Source organism: Nannospalax galili, unplaced genomic scaffold (assembly GCF_000622305.1).
Source record: "Nannospalax galili isolate Female #2095 unplaced genomic scaffold, S.galili_v1.0 scaffold150, whole genome shotgun sequence".
NCBI classification, from domain to species: domain Eukaryota; kingdom Metazoa; phylum Chordata; class Mammalia; order Rodentia; family Spalacidae; genus Nannospalax; species Nannospalax galili.
Window position 1 is genome coordinate 1385394 of NW_008329320.1, and position 15502 is coordinate 1400895.

The 15502-nt window shown below is 41.5% G+C and overlaps 1 protein-coding gene across 1 annotated transcript in view; it reads left to right on the forward strand.

Moving 5' to 3' along the window:
* The first annotated feature begins 282 nt into the window (after positions 1-282).
* Positions 283-15502, forward strand: part of Slc45a2 (solute carrier family 45 member 2) — a 46123-nt gene continuing 30903 nt past the window's right edge. The window contains exons 1-2 of the mRNA XM_008835427.1: positions 283-667; positions 2947-3123. Coding sequence (XP_008833649.1) covers positions 283-667; positions 2947-3123 — 562 coding nt within the window. The remainder of the gene's footprint in view (positions 668-2946; positions 3124-15502) is intronic.

Genomic DNA, 15502 nt, shown 5'->3' on the forward strand with positions numbered 1-15502 from the left:
AGAGAGAAACTGAGAAACTGAGAAACTCTTGAGAAGGAAGATCCCTTCAGAAAAGCACTTGAGCATTCTAGGGAGCCAGAGGGCTCCCAGCAGCTAATCTCTCTCACGCTTTCCAAGTGCCAACACCCCTTTGCTTCTCATCATAACTTGTGATCTTAGAGGCATGAAAGAATTTCAGCCCCTCCCCCAGCCTGACCATCTCTGCTCAGCCAGGCTCCATGTCAAATCCGCTTTGGAGTGCAAGCCAGAGGACTGTGCAGGAAGGTTATTTCCCCGGTGGTCATGGGTGGTAACGATGGTCAGTCTGGCACCCATACCTATCAGTCCCTGACTGAGGATTACCCCTTTGGCACCATGGACCCACCCAAAAGATCCACCGGGAGGCTGGTCATGCACAGCATGGCCATGTTTGGCCGAGAGTTTTGCTATGCAGTGGAGGCAGCTTATGTGACTCCAGTTCTGTTGAGTGTGGGCCTGCCCAAAAGTCTGTACAGCATGGTGTGGCTCCTCAGCCCCATCCTGGGATTCCTGCTGCAACCTGTGGTAGGATCATTCAGTGACCACTGCCAGGCCAGATGGGGCCGCCGAAGGCCCTACATCTTGGCACTGAGCATCATGATGCTATTGGGCATGACCCTGTACCTCAATGGAGATGCTGTTGTATCCGGTAAGTGGATTGCACAGGTCCAATTGTGTAACTTTTCGGGGGGGGGAATGTCTTTAATGCCTATTAGAAGCTGGCTAGAACTAATCCCGTCTCCTAGGATGCACTGACCTTCCACCTTTGAAAGATCCCACATCTTGGCTGAGGAGCCTTTGTGTCCAGAAACATCAGTGTGTTGTCTTTTATTGTTATGAGGATTTAAAAAAATACTTTTTAATTGACTTATTTTTATTTTGTGTGTATGAGTGTATTGCCTGCATGTATGTGAGTGCACTCATGTTGTATGGTGCTGGAGGAGGACAGAAGAGGACGTTGGATCCCCTGGAACTGGAGTTACAGATGGTTGCTAGCTGGCATATGGGTGCTGGGATTGGAACCCTGGTCCTCTACAAGAGCATCCAGTGCTCTTAACTGCTGAACCATCTCTCTAGTCCCTGTTATGAGGATTTTAAAGAGGATTAAATGATTACATTTTTATCTATTTTGCCAAACTAAGTATTTTTACATATTTTTCAGTTGAGGTATATATATATTTTTGAGTTTATTGTGCCTTATAGAATCCTTTGTCAAACTGTAGAGCTACTAGCATTTGTAACAAACCACATTTTGTGTACAAAGTAAGAATTAATTCTGCATGTGGAGGTTTTAATGGGTACAGAGCATGAGGCTGTCAGCTCAAGGGGACATTTTGCATTGCAAATTCTGGGCACTTGAAATTAAATTTGAAATTAAAGCACTTTTCTAGCTACATTTCAGCTACTAGTTAATTAGCACTTGGTAACAGTACATTGAAAAGAGAAAGGATCATTCAACTTATAAACGGGCACATATTTTTAGACCATTAACTCTTGGGCCAGCAGAATGAGTGATTATGAAGCAGGATAAGCAGGACCATTCATATATATTTAAGAATATATTTATGAATGCATAAATGTGGGTTATTTCTGGAATAGTTACCTCTAAGTACTAGAGGTAAGAAAGAAAACTTTTCACTTTTATATTGTAATGTTTTAATGTGTGCATATACTACATGCTATTCTTAGGTTAACATGGTAAACTATAAGCAAAGGAAACAACCGTGTATTTTCTCTGGCAGATGGGGGTGAATGAATATTACTTAAGTGTTAAAAGTGCTGAAGGGGGGGACTGGCAAGATGGCTCAGTGGTTAAGAGCACTGACTATTCTTGCAGAAGACCTGGGTTCAAATCCCAGCATCCACATGACAGCTAACAACTGTCTGGATCCTATGTCCTCTTCTGTCCTCTGCAGGCATTGTATGACATGAGTATACTTACACACATGACAATACATTCATGCACATAAAATAAAAATAAATAACTCAAAAAAATTTGCTGGGATTAAAGGTGTGCACCAACCACACCCAGCCTTCAAATCAGAATCTTGGGAAATGGGGCCTAAAAACTGTTTTGACAAAGTGTTTAAAGGATAGTAAGGCATTCTAGAGTTTGAAAAGCACTGCATTTGGGTACTGCTGTGCACCTGAGGGTCTGCAGGTGTATGAGAGGATATATATTAGTTCTCTCTAAATTAAAAAAAAAATGGAATACAGGGAAGAAAACACTTCAAATCCCGGCTCATGAGCTGGGTTTGAAGTGTTTTCTTCCCCGTATTCCATATACTTTTTTCAATTCAGAAAGATCTAATATATATCCCAGAATATTCTGATAAAGTAAATAATTCAGTGCTTTTTAGAATATTCACAAGGTTAAGCAAAGATCACTACTCTCTAGAATGTTTTCATTGCCCCCAAAAGAAACCCATTACCCTCTGGCAGTCACTCTGTTTTCTCCTAGGCACCAGCTCCTAGGCAGTCACTAATTCACTTTCTTTTTTAAAAAATATTTTATTATTTTTATGTATATGAGTGTTATGCCTGCATGTAGGTAAGTACACCCGAGTTGTGCAATGCCTGCGAAGGTCAGAAGAGGCTGTCGGATCCCCTGGGACTGGAGTTATGGACAGTTGTTAGCTACCATGTGGGTGCTGGGATTCGAACCCAGGTCTCCTGCAAGACACTCAGTGTTCTTAACTGCTGAGCCATCTCTCTGGCCCCCCAATTCACTTCCTGTTTATAGATTTTTGTTTGTCCTAGACATTCAGTTGCATAATTTTTTAAACCTGAAAAATAATAGTCATTTTATATGAAAAAATTAAAAAAATATGAAGCCAAAAGGGGACGACTTGATGACAGCAGTTTAGATAAAATAAAAGTATATGAGTCATTGTCAGCAGGATTTAGATCAATGCTCGTTTCTTTCAGCTTTGGTTGCTAACCCACAGAGGAAGCTGGTTTGGACCATAAGCATCACCATGATAGGTGTAGTTCTCTTTGACTTTGCTGCTGACTTCATTGATGGACCCATCAAGGCCTACTTATTTGATGTCTGCTCCCATCAGGACAAGGAAAAGGGCCTTCACTACCATGCCCTCTTCACAGGTAGGGAAGTTCCAGAAAGCCTCTTCTTCAGCTCTAGATCAGGGAGATACTTCCATGGAAGGTATTCAGTATCTCTGAGTTGGAAACTTTTGAATGAATGGATCAATTGACAGGATGCTGCAGTCACACGGGGCTCTGTCTGGTCTCAATTCATTTCTCTAAACAAAGTCAGCTTGTGACCTGGGCTACAGAGATTTTGAAAAGGAAGTTAATACAAGCAATTTCTTTAGAACTCTTTGTGGAGACATACAAAACTGAAATGAAAAGAAGCTGTGTTCTCTATGCTTTCTCTTTAAAGCAATGAGTCCCGGACCGTCATCCTGTAGCATCAGCCCTGCTAAGGAGCTTGTGCCAAGGTTTCTGGGTGCCTCCAGTTCTGTTGATTCAATACATCTGAAATGAGGCCCAGAAATTTGTATTTTACTTGATAAGGACCCTGGATAATGTTGTGGCTGGTGTCTTAGCAACTACATTTAAAAACAAAAATACTAAACCAAGAAAATAAAACTATAGCATCTTCAAGATTTAAACCTCCTTGTTTAAAAATGTCCATGTTGGGTTGACAATGTGGGATCTTGCAGTTCCTTAGGGGCCATTGTCAGCCTCTCCTGGTTACCATTTATGTAGAGCAATACAATATAGCACACCTGCCAGCACTTTACTAGGCTTGGAGTTAACACACTAAGTGCAGGCAGGATCCTGGGCCAGGGGGAGTTTTTATATCTAGCAGTAGGACTCTATCAGGCCACTTTATTGTATTGTCTACATGTATCTTGTCTCCTTCCTTGGCCACAGAGGGCCATGCTTCCACAGCCAAGAGTAGTTCCTGTTCATGGAAGTCATTGGGTCTGGCTCTGTCATTTAAGTGTGAAATCACTGAAGAATGAGAATGACTCTGTACAACAAGCTGCTCCTATCACTTTTAGGAAACACAGAAGGGCAGAGGTCCAGGCCCATCTATTGGTGATCCCTGACCTCCATGTCTCTAGAGATGTAAAGGCTCCTAGAACATAGCCAGGTTTGAGATTCTTCCCTGCCTCCCCTTCACTCTGCTGCTCAGTAACCATTTCTTTCATTCCCTGGAATTTTTAAAATTCAGTTTCCTCCTCACCTGTGTTTCTACCTGTGTCTGCTCCACCCTGGAGCATGCCTTGCCCATGCCTGCCTTAGGTTCTGGAATGAGCTCACCCTCTATCTGGGACACTTTGTCCCAGATGATCATGTAGTTCATGCCTCCATCCCACCCATCACATTTCTCACTGGTGAGGTCTTTCTAGGCTGCCATATCTGGTAGAGTAAGACCACTCTCCTCTCTCTCCCCTTGTTTTTAACTTGTTTGATCCCTCACACAGTATTTCTATCAGAATACCTGTTAATTTATCCATCCACTCACCCATCCATCCATCCATCTACCTATCAAACTGTTTACCATTCATCCATCCATCTTTCCACCCATCTGTCCATCCACCCATCTATTTACCCACTTACCTATCATCTAGCTACCTATCAGGCTGTTTACCATCCATCCATCCATCCATCCATCCATCCATCCATCCATCCATTTCTGTTGATCGTTCCCAGTCTAGAATGCCACCTACCTCTATGTATGCAGACTCCCTCTTTTGTTTCCTGCCTTTATTTTGTGGAACAGGGTCTGTTACACAGTAGATGTTCAATTGTTCGATACATACATACAAATAGTGACATACAAATAGTTATTGAATCTCTTATCTGTCAATAGCCCCATATTAGGTTTTTTCACTTATCTCAGATTTGGCATGAACAGGTGGTGTGATTACTAGTTTTTTAAGATGTGAAAGTTGAGCCTTAGAAGCAATATTATGCTAGAGCAAGCTCACACTAGCTTGTGAAAACCAATTGATACATCTTTGGGAGCTCAATGATCTGGTTGACATCGCGTCGGTGCTTTGAAATTGGCCACAACAGGAGAACTGAAACTGTAGAAATTGGGAAAGCTACAAAGCAGAGTATTTTCTCTTTTTCCTGGAGAGTCAGTGGTTAAATGATTATGTCAAGCCCCACTTGGGGACAGGAGAGAGGGATTTAACTGATTACCTTGCTTATGCTCTATAGCTAGAAGTTCCCAGAATAGAGGCTTTCAAACTTCATTCTCCTATTGGAATCTCCAAATTCCTTATGTTTTATCATGATTTGCTGAAGTTAATTACAACAAGGTCATTGGAGAATTTTTGGTTTTTGAATCTGATGTGTGGAAAGTTTGTTACTCTAAACAATGCCAGGTAAGGTGGCTACCATTTCCCAGCTTACAAATGAATTCTGCTTTGCTTCCTCTATATTAGAATACAGACCTTTATATTGTGGAAACTTCTAAGGTCTGTACCGACTGTACTTCTGAGAGTTTCTGACAATGTGTCCACTTTGACATTTTCTTCTGACATGGCTTGTGATGTTGCATCAGTAAACACATGTACTTTTGATATTGCTTTGCCTCAGACCCTTACTACATCCAAGTTTTTGAACTTATTCCTTAGCTGTTTTTTTAGTCTCTAATTTCTTCCCACTTCAGATGAACCAACTGACAGCTTCTAGATTCATATTCTTAAAAGCCAACTGTAAGCAGAACACTCAGTGTGTATTGGCCTGGACTGGTTCCCTATTTGCCTCTTGGATAAAGGACACATTCCTAGACAGGGCTCCCAGCTCCCACAGGCTATTTTCACCCAACACTCTAAGCTTTACTTGCCAGTAATCCCTCCACATTCTCTGTGCCCTGAATAATTCCCAGCGTGTTTCCAAGGCGAAGGTCAGTTCTGTTTTATTTACTGTGTCCCTGGCTCTTCCAGCACTAATGGTCACATTGTACATGTTCAAAATAAATACCAGTGCAACTCAAGAAGGAGCCTGTTCTTGCTTCTCCGGGTTCTGGGTCTTGGCTTGGTCAGAAAGTCCCCTTCCCCTTCTCTACCTGTGGAGATCAAAGCTGCTCTGAAATTCCCACCCACTTTGTAAGAAGGTCCTTCACTCTTTTCTAAATTGCAGTTATACTTAATTTCAAACTTGGTCTTGGACTCATCCTCAAAATAATCAAAGTAAAAAACCTTATTGAGTCGATTAACATAAAGGGGTCTGTAAGCTGAATTACGTCAGCAGGAAGAGACAGGCTGCAGTTTACCACAGCCACATCCTGAAATGTACCACCCCTGGGGGTTCTCTGATCAGCCTGGACTGCCATGCCACAAGACTTCTGACTGGCTGGCTTGAATGTTAGAAAGGTAATTTTCACAGTTGTGGAGGATAGAAATCCACGGTGAAGCCAGGTGTGGTGGCGCTCACCTTTAATCCCAGCACTTGGGAAGTGGAGGCAGGCGGATCTCTTATGAGTTCAAGGCCAGCCTTGTCTACATAGTGAGTTACAGGCCAGCTGGGGCTACAGGGCGACACTGTCTCAAAAAACAAAACAAAACAAAACAAAAAGAAATCCACGATGAAAATGTTGCTGCGGTTGGTTTCTGGAAAAACCCATCTTCTTGACTTGCAGAGAGCTACTTTCTTGATGGGACTTCGCATGACTTTGCCTTTGCGCATGTATATCTCCCATCTCCAGTGTTTCCTTATCTAAGAAAATCAGTTCTGTTAGATTAGGGCTCCTTTTGTTATTTAACTGTGAGGACCTCCTTAAAGACCATATAAACAAATACAGTCATGCCAGGATTTAGGATATCAACACATGAATTTGGGGCCAGGTGAATTGTAGTCCATTGAAGGGCCTCTTAACGGATTTTTTATTATTATATCCTCTTACTCTCATATCCCCTAACTCAGCTCCCCTCTTAGGGAAAGATGGCACGTGAATTGAACATACCCACTTCTCTCCTCTTCTTTATCCCCCTCTCATCCATTTCATTTTCCTTTTTGGCATACTGGAGATATTCTAGAATTTTTGAATAAACAAAAAAGCACAAGAGCCCTTTTTATGTTCATAAGAACAACTGAAGATCAGGAGCACTGGGTCCCATGCTGGTGGTTCACGGGTCCTTATGTGTAATATTCTCTAGGGTCTCCTAAAATTTCTGCAGCCCCTGGTTTTGGTGGGAAGGGAAGGTGGTGAACAGGGGGAAATTTGACTCACCTGAGGAAACCACTTGTTACCTCTCAGTTAAGTAAATAGTTCATTCCCAAAGGACCATTTTTATAGTCTCTTTCTTGGCCTTAGCCATTTTCTTTTAGCTTTTTGTACATGTTTCTAACCATCCTGGTTGCATCATACACTTTTCTTGAGAGAAGGAACTATCCCCCAAAAGTGTATGTGTGGGTGAATGAGAAGGTGAGGAGGATGTGAACAAGGTGCTCAGTGTCATGGTCACACGCACGTTAGTGATCTGTCTGGGGGACTGACAGCCATAGGGAAATCCAATTGACTTCCTATACTTCATGCATGTCCCTGGCTCTTTCCCATCCTTACATGGCACGTGCTCAAGGAATGTATAGCTTAGGAACAAAGCTTGTAACAAAGCACAAACAACAGTGGCTTAGACACCTATATGGGTTTATTTTTCTCTCATAACAAGAAATCTAGGAGCGGTTGCTGGCTTTGGTTAGCAGTTACATTAGCACCAGCGACTTAATGTTTCTTTGGTTTCTTTGTCAGTATGTTGCCTCCCGGATCCACGATGGTTGCCATAGTTCCATCATGTTTGTTTTAAGATGGGATGGATGGAGAGGAGAGTCTAGAAGGAAGAGGAAAGAACCTACATTGTCTTTTTAAATGAGGAAAGGAAAACAATAGCTTTCTAGCCCCAACAGACTTTTACTTGTGTCTCATTGGGCAGAATTAGATCATCCAGTGAACTATTGAGATTGGAAAGTGAAGTGATTTTTTTATTTTTAGGGGTGGGGTTATATATTTCACTAACAAATTGGAGTTCCTTACCAAGGAGAAAAGGGCAATTATTACTAAATAGAAGAAAGTCAATAATTATATAAAATACAAACATGGGGCTGGGGAGATGGCTCAGTCGTTAAGAGCATGTACTGCTTTTGTAGAGGACCTGAGTTCAGAGCCCAGCACCCATGTGACCGCTTGTAATTCTGGCTGCAGGGATCTGGCATCTTTTTCTGACCTCTGTGGGTACCTGCCCTCATGTGCACATATCTCCCTCCCACATACACATAACTTAAAAAAATCTTTAAAATACAAAACACAATTGTGTATTGGCCTCATGAAAACACTTAATTCCTTTGCTTAGTCTCATGACAGGCACCAGAGTCAAGACCTCAGTCAGTGTCTCCAGTGCCTGCCTTTGGTCATATCCACCACTGTGTGGATAGCTTCAAGCAAGTTCATTTCCCTATGAGAAGAATAATGTCGACTCTCTTCCTCTTCTAAGATAGTACAGTGGCAGCTCACTCAGTTTAAAGCTTAGTTTCTAAGGTCTCTGACTACTTGGTAATGACAGTCTACCGTATTTGTAACCATCACTCTGGAGCATTCAGAAGCTTTGTTCTGTGTCTATAAACCCACATATATACGTAGTGAAAAATAACAAGCAATGCATTATCGTTCTGCTCTGTCTTTGCACACATACCTTTTGAATTCACATGAACTTGGCAAACAGATGACTACAGCATTCTACTTAAAGCAAGCATTTCTAACAAAGGCATATTCAATGGCAGGTCCCATTTTGATATTCATCAACAAGATAGCTTTTACCCAAGGAATCCAATCATCCCAGTAATTGAAATTCTTTGGATTTGTTCAGAGCTGTAGTTCTGGCCAAATAGTTCCAAATATTTTGCAAATAAATGTCAAAGTGTTCACTGCAAAAATAGTTCCCAGCATATTTTTGACATCTGTATGTTTGTGCATGTACGTGTGTGCATGTGCATGTGTATGCAGGTGTGTGTGGCTGTGTGTGTGAATGTGTATGGTATGTGTTAAAAAACTCTACTGGCTCTCAGGGAGCTATTTCATTTCAGCTTCTGCTTTTCCACTGAAAGGTAACTGTAACATCTCTTCATCCTTGGCTTAGCAGGAGCCACCTTGGGTTTGGTGGACACATTCATCCTTTCTCAGCATACACATGTGTCACTGCTGAGTTCAGCTAAGGCAACGGAATCCAGGGAGCCAACAAACCCACACTCATTGGTAGGATATTCCTTCCTCTGCCAAGAGCTTTTAACCTAGCACGTTTCTGCTAAACTGAACTCCAGATTTTGCCTTAGCAGTGGGCCTTGTCTCTCAGTGGCTCATCAAGCACCAGGCATGATGGGAAATCCTGGCTTCTTTCCTTAACTGCAGAGCAGGCTTAGGATGTCTGGACTTTGTTCCTCTCAGGGTTGTGAATCTCTACATAATGTTAGTTGCCAAAAACGTGGCAAAAGGTCACAGGTGAAAACAAAAAATCAAATACCAAATGTGTATGGTCTTTTGATTTTCTCTATGCCTCAGTCTGCAACGTTGCATTTAGTTGTATTTGTAAAGGAATGATTCAGGGAAAAACTTGCTCTGTGTGCATCTTTGCCAGAAGAGTGGGAAACTTGTTAGGTTTGGCCTTTTTTAACTTTTCTTTAAAAAATACTTCAGGGTTTGGTGATTTACTGCCTGCCAAGTGCAAGACTCTGGGTTCAGTCCTCAGCTTTGAAGGGAAGGTTCTTCAAAGTGTGCACAAAAAATACTAACGTAAAAAAATCCTCGATTCGGCAAATAATTAAAGACTAGGAAAGAGTCTTAAAAATGAAACTCAGACATGGCCCTTTGGACCAAACGTTTTACATGGTAGTGAAGAGCCACCTTTCATGTTTTGGCTATTTTAACTTTTTCTCATTCATGAATAATTGTTAGAAGAGTAGTTTTGTTTCATCAACTAGAGTCCCTTTGAAGTTTGTGCCTGTGGGAAACTTTCACATCTCCTCCTTCAGATGTACTGGAAGGGACACAGCCAGGGCAGAAGCAAGGATTCAGGAATTTCAGTTTGTTGGTGATGAGAGTGACTTAGGCCAGAACAGTGAATGTCTCCAAGCTACCATCTCCTTTCCATTTCAATGTGGCCAACACAACTCCCAGAGAACCTCTAAGGGAGGTTAGAGAAGAACCTCTAAGGAGGTTAGAGAAGAAGTCAGAGAGGACATTTCTTCCCTTTTATTTCTTTTTTTCAGTTTTTAAAATCAACATATATAGTATTTATACTTACAACATTAAGTTCAGTAATGTATTCAATACATGTATAAAGTGTGCAATGATCAAATCAGAGAAATTAACATTTCTACCTTTTCAAACTATTGTCATTTCAATGTGTTGGGAACTTCAAACTCTTCTCTAGTTACTATGAGATGGACAACAAATTACTATAGATTATAGGTATCCTACTGTACTATAGACTATTAGCACAAATTCCATTTACACAACTGTGGTATCCTCCATCTCTCCCAGTGTCTCTTGACTATGACCCTATTATCCACTTCTATGTGGTCAATTTTTTCTTTTGCTTCCACGAACAAGCTAGAGCTCACAATATTTGCTTTCCTGTGCTTGTCTTGTTTACACAACGTAGCATCCCCAGGAGAGTGTTCCCTGGCTCTTCTCTTTTGGAAATCTGGATACCAAGCAGGCTACTTTGGCTCTTTGCTTTGCTGCAATATCTGGTCACACAGTCTTTGCTCATAAACGTACTCATCATGCCTTGACCTCATGTTATTTAGTCATTCACTGCTGTTTATTGTCTGCTTCTCCATCCCCCGTCTTTCCATTCCACTGTTCTATTACCAGTGCTTTGAATAGCACCTTGAATATGGAAGGTGCTTGGCAAATACTGAGGGATAAATATTCTATTTGAACATCTTCATTTTAACAATGATTAGGTGGTGTTACTGAGAGGTAAATTGACTAACCCAAGGCCACACAGATGACTGGTGGCAGCCAACATGCAAATCAAAGATGTGGCTTTTCTCTTAGTCTGGATTCTTCTTAGAGCTGAACCCCAGAGAAGACATGTACACAGTTTATTCCAGAAGTGATTTGTTCTAGTTTGCTTTTCCATTGCTGTGAATAAACACTCCGACCAAAAGCGACTTATGGGTGAAAAGGGTTAATTTGGTTTACGCTTCTGGGTTACAGTCTATCATTGAGGGAAGTCAGGGCAGGACCTCAAGCAGAGACTGAAGCAGAAACCTTGGAGGAACACTGCTTACTGGCTTATTCACAGACTCATAGATTTTAAAAAATATTTTATTTATTATTTTTATTTTATATGTATGAGTGTATTGCATGCATGTATGTGAGTGTACCCGTGTCGTGCAATGCTGTGGAGGTCAGAAGAGGGCTTCAGATTCCCCTGGAACTGGTGTTAAGGATGGTTTGTAGCCACCGTGTGGGTGCAGGGAATCGAACCTGGGTCCTCTGCAAGAGCAGTCGGTGCTGTTGACCACTGAGCAATCTCTCCAGCCCCAGACTCATTGCTTTTTAAATGCATATTTTTATTGAGTTTTTGTGCATGTCACATAATACATCTTTTTAGACTGACTCCTCTCCCATTTTGCAGCCCTATTTAGCCACCCCCCCAACCAGATTTCATGCATTCTGTCATATATGTTAAGACCTATCTGGTCAAGCATTTGTACCCAGATGTCCTTTGGTGCAAGTTCATCCACTGGAGTCTAGTCAGCCTATCTAGAGTCTCTTCCTTAAGGAAGATCTACTCTCCCTCACCCAGTAGTAATCAGTTGCCAATAGTTCCTTGGTAAAGGTTGGGAACTGCTGCCCATTTCCCCAGTTTTATGCTGGGTTTTTGTCTGACTGAATCAGCACAGGTCTTATGAATGCTGTCACCATTAATACTGCTCATGTGTCTGAAGAATGGTGCCATTCACAGCTGGCTGGGCCTGTCTACATCAATTAATGATCAAGACATTACCCCGAAGACCAAGCTAATCTAGGAAAATCCTCAACTGAGGCATCTCCTCTTCCCAGGTGACTCCAGATTTTGTCAAACTGACAATAAAAAGTAACTAGACCACGACTCCATAGACTAAAATGAGGAAAGTGGGGTAAAATGCCAAGTAGGAATTTCAGAATTGACTTCTCCAGATGACTTCCCATCTCTTCAGGGTCTTTGAGGAGTCTTATAAAGTTGATCTCCGAGCTCTTCATCTGAGGGAAAAAGGAGGTAAGAGTCATCCATCACCTTCACTGACCCAAGGTGATGTACAGTGAACTCCACATTTGTGTGGTTACCAGAGGTGAAGTGAGGTCCAGATGTCCCTGTGCAACACTGACCAGACTTGGCTTAGCAGTTGTCACTGCATCAGCTGCTGGAACAAAGGTAGCAGGGCTGAGGTTTGCAGTGGCTCAGACACATTCTCCCCTCAGCTCAAGATGCTGAGCTGTTTTCACACGGGCATCTGTACTCCATTCTCCTTGATCACCACTAGGAGGAGTTCCAGGTTTTTGCAAAGGATTTCGTTCACACAATGAGCCCCAGGTGTCACAAATGCCTCAAAGCCAGAAAGGTTGATGAGGGGACAATGCATCCATTTCTAATCTAAGGAAAGAAACAAGAGGAGATGTATGTCCATTCAGAAAATGGGAAGTTTCTGAACTAGGTTCAGAAGTTCACAAACTAGGTTCATGAGCCATTTCTGTACTCAAATTGAGAAACCCGTTTTCAGAAAAATGATGAGATAATTACAGAGAACACTTCTGTGTGAACCATTATTGCATTAGGCACATTAGCACAGATAAGAGACTTGCAGCAGGAACAAAATTTGCAATCTCAGGTCATGTGCTGTATCTGGCAAACACTGTCCATGCTGCCTACATTTATTTGGTTAAGTAAGAACAATATGATTTTGGCGTTGGCTTACTAAAACTTTTCCAGCCTTTAACACAGATAACATTCAGCAAAGGACAATGTTGAGTGAAATTTTTGATGTTTAAAATGGATGTCAATCCCCAAACTGAAATTTAATTGAATTGCTTCTATGTGGGGGCCTTTGCCAGTGAATAGGCAAACTTGACCTCAATCAGGTTGGAATATTTTCCCTCTCTTTCTCCAGGGGTTGCATCTACATGTTAGTCATGTAGAGTACAAAGGTTTGGGAGGGGAAGTATCTGGGTTCAGTGTCATCTGTCCACACTGGTACTTACTGGGGTTACCCATTGCTCCACCCTATGTCAGTGGTCAGGCTGCACTATCACCACTGAATCATCTTTCATTCCATCTGCAAAGCTCCCTCAGAACTAGGAATTCTCAGCTTGCTCCATGCCATCTGCCCACACCCAGGGCCAGTGGGTGGTAAGCTCTGAGCTGCAAACTCTCTATGCCTAGGTTTCCTTGTGTCTAATATAAAGATAAGAATACAGTTGATGCATATTATTGTTGGAATCTGAACATACAAGTCCACTCCACATTTTTATTTGCAATGCCAAAATCAATATTTGCATTTGAGGACATGTACAGGTGGAGAAATAGTTGAGTCACGTAATGTGTACATTGCCAACTGAATAAATATAATGTAGTAAGAAAGGTGTCTTTAAGCAAGGAGACACTCTGCCTTCTTGTTTTCATGCTCACATTCCACACACAAGGATCTTTTCCTGGCATAGCTAGTGCCATGAGTTTCACATTTTTGTGCCCTGTATTCAATATTTCATTGCCTAAAATTGCCCAGAGTAGCTAGGCATGGTGGCAAAGACCGTCATCTCAGCACTCAAGAGGCAGAGGCAAGGGAATCACCAGTTCAAGGTCAGCCTAGGCTACATAGAGAGTACCTATCCCAAAGAAAATGCACACACACACACACACACACACACACACACACTTATGCTAATTTTCCAGGATTTATTGCGTATAGGTGGAAGTAGGTAGGAGCTATACCTACTCTCACTGTTTTACTGCTATTTTCTCAGTATCTAAAAAAGAATCAGATGTATCTTCTCATGAAGTCCCTAGAAGCATGGGGAATCTTTGACCGTATAGCAGCAGGTGGCACACTGCTCACTACCCTAGTTGAGCATGCTAAGTTGAGGGATTTTTAGCCACATGATAAGTACAGAGACTGGTGTTTTAGATTCATTGGTCTTGAAAGTCCCCTTAGTCACCCGTTTTTTCCCGTCATGACTAATGAAAAAAAAAAAACAGTTATTTCTATTCCATAGATTTCTATAACAAATCATTGTTCGAGTTATATTACAATGAGAAAAATGCTGTCTGTCTACCAAAGCAATTCATTTTTATGAGTTTAGCTCTGGTCTGAGTTGGACGGCACTACCTGGCTTGGTAAGGAGGAGTCAGCTAGAACACTTGCTGGCCTTTTCTTTTTTGAAAAAAATATTTTATTTTATGTATATGAGTGTATTGCCTGCATGTACGTGAGTACACCTTTGTCGTGCAATACCATGGAGGTCAGAAGAAGGCTTCAGATTCCCCTGGAACTGGAGTTAAGGATGGTTTGTAGCCACCATGTAGGTGCTGGGAATTGAACCCAGGTCCCCTGTAAGAGCAGTCAGTGCTCTTAACCATTGAGCCATCTCTCCAGCTCTGCTGGCCTTTCTTTTCAAAGCTTGTTACCTAATGTGGCAGCTGGTGTCCTCTAGCATGCTCTTAGCTTTTGGCTTGTCCAAAAAGCCTGGTGGTTTCCTCCAGAAGACCAGATCTTGGCAAGAGAGATAAATGCAGTCTGGATGTAGATGTGGAGGGTGGTGGATGGTAAAAGTATCAGTCTGTGTTGCAGCTGACTAGGTTTTGTTTAGGAAGGACTATTACTAACGGTAAAGTCCTTAACTTATCTAGAAGAAGCGAAAACGAAGCCTTCAGATGAATTCTTATACCTCTCTGCTGACCTTTGTTATATGTGAGTGTGTATATAGATAAACATTAGTGTTCACTTCCAGTGCTTTAATAATTTATTAGCATTTTTCCAGAGGCTCATGGTCCCTCCCAGACATGTTGTTATACTAATGTAGCACAAGCTACATTCAGCAGTAGCTTTTGGGTTACCAAACCAATTTTGCTTCTTTATTCTCCCCACACAAAGAGACTGGAATATATCAAGATTTTACTTTTACTGATAAAAGACAGAGTAAATAAAAATGTCATAAAAGTTTCTTGTTTCCTCAGGTTATTGTGGTGTGTGTGTGTGTGTGTGTGTGTGTGTTTGTGTGTGCAAAAGAAGTAAAAATGCTAAGTTGGATATAAACCTGGTTAACCTTTTACAAGGCAATAAAGCTATAATTCCTCTATAAAGCTTTCAATTTTCAGAATGCTTTCTTTATCAGATTTTCAAAACAATACAAATTATAGAACTCCATTAATGTCCCTAAATAAACCTTGATTTATATAGTAGTTTACAAATACTATATTTTTCAGATTTTGGCCACATATCCTGTGACAAGGTTCCTTTT